The sequence below is a fragment of the Terrapene carolina genome, unplaced genomic scaffold (assembly GCF_002925995.2).
Source record: "Terrapene carolina triunguis isolate 2854851 unplaced genomic scaffold, T_m_triunguis-2.0 Scaffold42, whole genome shotgun sequence".
Taxonomy (NCBI): Eukaryota; Metazoa; Chordata; order Testudines; family Emydidae; genus Terrapene; species Terrapene triunguis.
Window position 1 is genome coordinate 56,656,671 of NW_020664393.1, and position 7,004 is coordinate 56,663,674.

Genomic DNA, 7,004 nt, shown 5'->3' on the forward strand with positions numbered 1-7,004 from the left:
GAGTGCCGGGAATTTTGGCTGTTTCCAATTTGTGTAAGACTGAGGGGCGTGGTGGCGAGGCGCTGGCCAATGGAAGCGCGGAGCGGTCGGAATTTTCTGCGGCTCCCGCGTTTGTGACAATGGGGAGCTTGGCGCGGCCGGGTCTCTGGCCAATGGGAGAGCAGCGGGGACGGCACCGTTCGGGATTGGCGCGGTGCCTGGCGCTGTGATTGGGCAGCCTGGCGTTCTGGCGCCAAGTTCGAAGGGAATATAAAGTGTCTCCGGGAGCGCCGGAGCTCCACCATCGCCCCTGCCTGTGAGAGCCGGAGCCTCCGTCGTCGTGTCCCCGCTGCCGCCTGTCTCTGCCCGCCATGATCCCCGCCCGGGCCCCGTTCTCCGTCCGCAACGAGCAGCCCCGCCTGTCGCCCATGAAGAACCTGGTCCTGACCGACAAGGAGAACACGGTGAGTGTCCCCGCCACCACCCCCCACAGCTCCGGGCGCGGCGCCCGGCCCCTGCCGGCTCCTCTCACCCACCCCTGGTCTGTGTCTCCACAGCCCCCCGCCACCAGCGCCACGCGGGTCCTGGCCACCAAGGCCGCTCGGAAGATCTTCCAGGAGGCGGACGCGAAGCCGGTGAGTCCGGGGTGGTGGGGGTGGAAAGGGGAGAGGGCGGCCAGCCGGGCTGGGTATGGCGGGGGGCCGGTGACACGCCTGAGTACGCGCGGGCTGAGCTGGGCGGCTGCAGGTGGCGCGTCCTGCCGCTTCTGTCTTGGCGCCAAATGCTACTGTCCGCCAACGCGTGGGCGGCTCCACCTACCCTTCCCCCCTCGCCCTCTTTGGGCTCGTCCTCCTCCCCCTTGGGTTGGGGGGACCCCCCTCGTCCTCCTCCCCCCCTGGGGAGACCCCCCCCCCTGCGTTCGTCCCCCCCGGGCATTCTTTTTTTTTTTTTCCTTCCCCTCCTCCGGCGCTTCCTGCTTTTTCTTCCTTTCTTCCCCCTCCTCTCTTTCCCACCCTCATCCCATCCTTGGGTTGAGATGTCTCCACTCCAGTACTGGGGATGTTGAATTCAAGTTTTCCTATTGTGCCTCCTTTAGTTGAAACCCAAAGCACTGATACAAGCTCCTACCAATCTGGAAGATGAGCCACTGCTACGGGAGAATCCCCACCGGTTTGTCATGTTCCCCATCCAGTACCATGATATCTGGCAGATGTACAAGAAAGCAGAGGCCTCCTTCTGGACAGCTGAAGAGGTGAGGGGCTCCCATGAGTCTATCCCTGCTCTGGTTGCTTTAGTGGACACATCCGCCTGACATTAGCAGCTCAGTCCAGCTCATAACGGAGCATGTTTTCCCAGTAGTGTTAACTTATTTGTGTTGCAATAAAGCCTAGGGACCTCAGTCATGAATCAGGACCTTGTTGTACTAGGTGCTGTACAAACACAATAAAGATGGTCCATGTCCCAAAGAGCTTACAGTCAAAGGGTACATCTTCGCTTGAAACTGCCATTGTAGTGCTAAGGTGTAGAACTACATGTGCCCCTGGGAGGGGTTCTCTTATAAGTGTGGATAAACCACCTCCCAGAGGGGTGTTAGCTAGGTCCATGGAAGAATTCTTCCTTGATGTAGTGCTGTCATGGGGACTTAGGTTGGCCTATGCTGGGCAGGGGTGTGGATTTTTTGCACTCCTGGCCAATGTAGTTAAACCAACCTAACTTTCTGGTGTTGACATGGCTTAAGTTTGGCAAGAGCCAGCAGTGACTGCTTGTGTATTAATTGTACTGTTGCCTTCAAAAGATTAATTTATATCTAATGCATTCTTAAATATCATTGAAAAAGGGACATAAACCAGCACAGCTTTCTGTGGTTCTAGGAATCTATTAAACTTCATAACTTCATTTATTGCAGTGGTATTTTAGTTCACAGAGCAGTGAGAAGAGGGGATGTTTAATACACAGTATAACATTGCTCTAAATATGTTATCTAGAAGTGTATTCTTTAGTACCACAATAAAATTGTAAGTGTCTGCTTTTGTTGTTCAGGTTGATCTTTCCAAAGATATTCAACACTGGGAGTCCCTGAAGCCTGAGGAGAAATACTTCATTTCACATGTCCTAGCCTTCTTTGCAGCAAGTGATGGCATTGTAAATGAGAATTTGGTAAGCGCACAGAAGAGCAATCATAAGCTGAATGATTTCCACTTAACAAAGCTGCCCAAATAAAACTCCCATTAATGAGATATTCACCTGTTGAGCTCCGTCTGCTCTAAAACCTATTAAATCGGTAATCTATTTTTTGGTGAGGCAGAGGGTGGGGAAGTTGCACTTAGTAAAACAGGGATTGCTGTGTAAAATAGGACTCCTTGTGGACTTTTTCAGAAACTAAGCTTTCAAGAGGGTGGTTTTGTAGTAAGAAAACATGATTTGGGAGTCTGGTGACCTGGCTCTGATGTGACTGCACTTTTTTTGGGGGGTGGGGGAGGGGGAAATGAATCAATTGCACAGTCTTGTTTGCTTCATCTATAAAATGGTGGAGGTATTTGCCTATCTTATAGGGCAGTTGAGACTGAAGTAACATTTGTACTGTGATTTAAAATCCTTGTTCATGAGCTGCAGGAGTGCAAAATATTACTATAGTTCTGTTAATGCTCCACTTTCCTGCCCTGGATAAAGCAGAGATGGGGGGGGGGGGGGGGGGAAATGTGCAGTGTTAGCTTATGCTCAAATACTCAAGGAGTTAAGTTGAGATCAAGCCAGAACCTAAGAATCCTGGCACTAAGGAGGAGGCTGTTATTCTAATGCACTACACCAGGCGTAGCTTTTGAACATGAAAATATTTGTCAGACCATAGGGGTGTAGAGCAAAACTGGAGATACTTGTGTGGGTTTAATAGTAAAAAAACTGCAATATATTAGGTGGGTAATGCTTTCTGCAACAGTCATTTGGTTTCTCCTCTAGGTGGAGCGATTCAGCCAAGAAGTACAGGTAACAGAAGCACGCTGTTTCTATGGCTTCCAGATTGCTATGGAAAACATACATTCAGAAATGTACAGTCTGCTCATAGATACTTACATTAAAGATCCAAAACAGAGGTTAGTATCACATCATGAAATGTTCGAGTTGTTGTAAAGTCATGGTGGAATCTAATAGTGATACTTTTGTCTTAATTTTAAAACAATACAGAAATGATTTGAGAATTTAAATTAGTAAACATACTGTGGAGAACAACTCTGCAGGCATAGGGCCCTACCAATTTCACGTCTGTGAAAAACGTGTCACGGACCATGAAATCAGCCCTCTCCTGTGAAATCTGATCTCCCCTCCTGCTGGGAGCCTAGGGCTCCTGGCTGCTAGTCCAGCCATGCTGGGGAGGGACAGGCATTGGACAGGGACAGATCAGACCCACCTCCAGAGGCAGTGCAGAAATTCGGGTGGTACAGCCTCACTTCTGCGCTTGCAGCAGCCCAGAAGCTGGGCTCTGGGCTTCGTACCCCAGCTCCTCCTGCAACTCTAGGTCCAGGCGCTGAGCTTGGAGCTTCCTTTCACAGCAGCTTCTGCCGGGCTGGGGGCTTTTGCTCCTGGCAGTTGCAGCTGGGGCATTCTTGGCATCTGTGCGCCCCCCTCCATGGCTCCAGTGCCCAGCCTGAGTTCCTCCTCCCATCGGCTGCAGCCTGGGCAGGGGCAGCCCGGGCTTGGGGCTTTTGCCCCCTGCTGCTTCAGCTGGGGATTGGGGGCCTCTTCCACTGTTCCAGCTGGGGCAACGTGGACTCGGGGCTTCCTTTGGGGTAGGGGCACCCATTTGTCCTGGGGGGCCCCAATTGGCTGCGGGCCCCTGCCTTAATCTGTCCCTGGTATGGACTAGCAGGTAGGAGCCCTCAGCTGGGGTGCTCCCAGCAGCATGGGGAAAATCCTACCCACTTCCATCTCCAGGAACATCCTCTAACTACAGGAAGCTGGGAGTGTGCTGCCTTCAGAGCCCAGCTCTGAAGTCTGCCACCCTCACTTTGGTGCTATCTTGGGACCCCACTACAACAACTTTGCAAACCTCCCCATGATGCCGTTTTGGATCAGGACCCCCACGGTTACAACACTGAAATTTCAGATATGAACAACTGAAAATGTGAAATTGGTCAATTTCACAAGCCTCTGACCAAGAAATTGACCAGAATGGACCATGAATTTGGTAGGGCCCTATATTTTACGGAACAGTAAGGTGCAACAAAAACTATACCAGAGGCTGGACTTAACAGATTAAAAGCAAAACAGATTTAACTTCAATAAGTGATAAATGAGGGGATGAAACCAAATATGTGAAGGGTGGCATAGTCAATCTACATAGATACTTAAAGCTGGACTTAATACAAGAGGCCCTTGCGTTGGCTAGTTGATGAGTTAGGTGACCTAGAACAGTTTCTATGGGAACCATTACAGCTTGTGTCTTTTTGACTTGTACACTGAAATCTCAGGTATAAAATTCAGTGCATCTTCCCATGTAATGGTTGTCTACACTTGCTGTGTGGCTAAACTGAAAAATTATGTATTACCATTGTCAGCAAGTCACAACTATTTAACTAGTCTTTTCTAATGTAGTAAACCATGCTCATTTCTGACAAATACATAAAGCTGGCTGCTTTAAAACTTTGCCTTTGAGTTATTAAAACACTAGTGCTAAAACTGTCAACTTTAAAAACCAAAACTAAACCCTACCCTTGGGCTGATGTAAACCTATCAAAGTGAGCCTGAAAGATTTCAGAATTAAGTATGTGAAAATAAGGGTTTATGAATTCGTTCTTTTTGATACATGCAGTTTGTGAACCAAAATGTTTGAAAGGCTGTGAGTACACTTCAGATTACGACATGGATTGATGCACGGGAATCCTGGAACAGAGGTGGAGGGCTGACATAAGGGATAAATTGCACAGATGCAGCATGTCTATGCTGGGATTAGCACCAGTGTAGCTACACAGGTGCCAAAATCCCTAATGTAGACAAGTTCATAAGTACTGGTTTCAAAATGTGCTGGGTAGTTGCAGGTAATTTAGGTTAATCAATGACAGCTAGTTGCAAATACCTACTGCACTGGTTGCTGTGTTGACTTCTGCTTATAATGTACTATATGCTTTCCAGGGAATTTCTTTTCAATGCCATTGAAACATTGCCATGTGTTAAAAAGAAGGCTGACTGGGCCATGCAGTGGATTGGAGACAAACAAGCAACATTTGGTGAGTGCATTTCTGAACTGTGCATTTACTGGATGCTAAATTTCCTTTCCTAGCAAGAGTGAGTATTTGCCTTATTTCTGGAAGAAGATTGTAGTCTCAGATAAAGCAAATTATTATTCTCCCTTCTGAAGAGGCTCCCCTTTGCTCTGCTGGCATTTTTAATTCCAACTGGTCCCTTGTGACAAATGTCTCTAGTTAGCAGTATGTTTTTCCTGTAGCTGCTTTGACACATGTATAGTTTATTCTCCTAAGGAGCTATGCTTCTGTTGAAGCATTTCATCTGCTTTATGGACTCTTGATTGCCTCACTTGGCAGGTGGGAGGCAATTGAAATTCCCATTATCCCTTGAGTATTAAATCTGTGCTCAAGGTCTTGTCATATGTTCTCAGACCAATCTGGGTTCTGACTTGCAGGATGTCAAAACTAAAATAATTGATCAGAATTTTAGTGTAACATGATAATGTTTCGGGCCATGGCTACACCAGAAAAGAGGTGTCAGAAATCCTGGCCTACTATTTTCTTACCGCCCTGTTATTTACTACTTGTTTGTTGTAGTGAAGACAAGGCTGTAGTTTCAGTCCCAGAGAGACTATAATTCACTTAGGCAGCAATATTTCCCATTCACAAATCTCATGAATGGAAAACTCTTAGTATGCTTTGAATTTTAAGACTAGGTAAACATTCACTTCAGTGCAAAACTTACACTAAACTTTTCTGACAGGAGAACGTGTAGTAGCTTTTGCAGCAGTGGAAGGAATCTTCTTCTCTGGCTCCTTTGCATCCATCTTTTGGTTGAAGAAGAGAGGGTTAATGCCTGGACTCACTTTTTCTAATGAACTCATCAGCAGAGATGAGGTAAGAGAATCTTGTAACAATCTCCTATTACAGCGACCTTATGTTTCAAGACAACTATTTATAATTCTTATGAATTGTCTGGTGCTAAATTAAATGGGTAAACAATATCTGGGAATAAATAAGACTTGAATTGAGGCAGTGAGTGAATAAACCATTATGGTGGTGATTGGAGGGGAAAGTCTAGTAAGAAAGCTGCCTACTGAATTGTGCACTTTTGTCTCTCCGTTCAAAAGCCAAGATGGAAACTACAAAGTGACCCATTTCCTCCAGGGAAAATCATCCTGGGCTTTGAGTACTAAGATGGTATCTGGTTCATGGGCTTTTCAAATGTGCCTCTGATTTTAAGAGGTGGCACTTCTAATCAATGTTCCTGAAATAATATCTACACATTCACCTTTTCAGGGTTTGCACTGCGACTTTGCCTGCCTAATGTTCAAGCACTTGATTCACAAACCATCCGAGGAAAGAGTAAGAGAAGTCATTACCAATGCTGTCAGGATAGAGCAGGTAATCAGGTGTTCCTTGTTTTGCGTAGTAAATGCTCACATTTTAGCTTAAAAAGCAGAGAACTATCAGGTCATGAAACTGCTCTAGATCAGTGGTTCTCAAACTTTAGGTGGGCTGTGGGAGGGGAAAAAAAAATTGAGGGTCTCAGTGGACCACTTAATGATCTTTCCAAATGTTTGTATCATTAGCTAACTATTGTAAAGCGCTTTGGATAAAAGTGCTATATTTAAATAAATAAATAAACTTGATTTGCTTTTTTTTCTTCTACAAATAAAAGCACATAACTCTGATTTTAATATCCGTAGTCTTGCCTTTCTAATGCAGTGGATGTGCCCTCTTCCACCTGCTGCGGCAGCCCCTGAGCTGGGGCTAGAAAGGAGTGGAGTGTGTGTTCTCTCTCTTCTCCCCTCCCCCAGATCTGAGGCTGGGAAGGAGGGCTCTCTC

The 7,004-nt window shown here is 46.7% G+C and overlaps 1 protein-coding gene across 1 annotated transcript in view; it reads left to right on the plus strand.

The window, feature by feature from the left end:
- Positions 1-291: 291 nt before the first annotated feature.
- RRM2 (ribonucleotide reductase regulatory subunit M2) overlaps positions 292-7,004 on the plus strand; it is an 8,642-nt gene continuing 1,929 nt past the window's right edge. The window contains exons 1-8 of the mRNA XM_024199128.3: positions 292-443; positions 537-614; positions 1,076-1,231; positions 2,020-2,136; positions 2,935-3,068; positions 5,104-5,198; positions 5,920-6,053; positions 6,456-6,560. Of these exons, the coding sequence (XP_024054896.1) occupies positions 351-443; positions 537-614; positions 1,076-1,231; positions 2,020-2,136; positions 2,935-3,068; positions 5,104-5,198; positions 5,920-6,053; positions 6,456-6,560 (912 nt within the window). The 5' untranslated portion in view covers positions 292-350. The remainder of the gene's footprint in view (positions 444-536; positions 615-1,075; positions 1,232-2,019; positions 2,137-2,934; positions 3,069-5,103; positions 5,199-5,919; positions 6,054-6,455; positions 6,561-7,004) is intronic.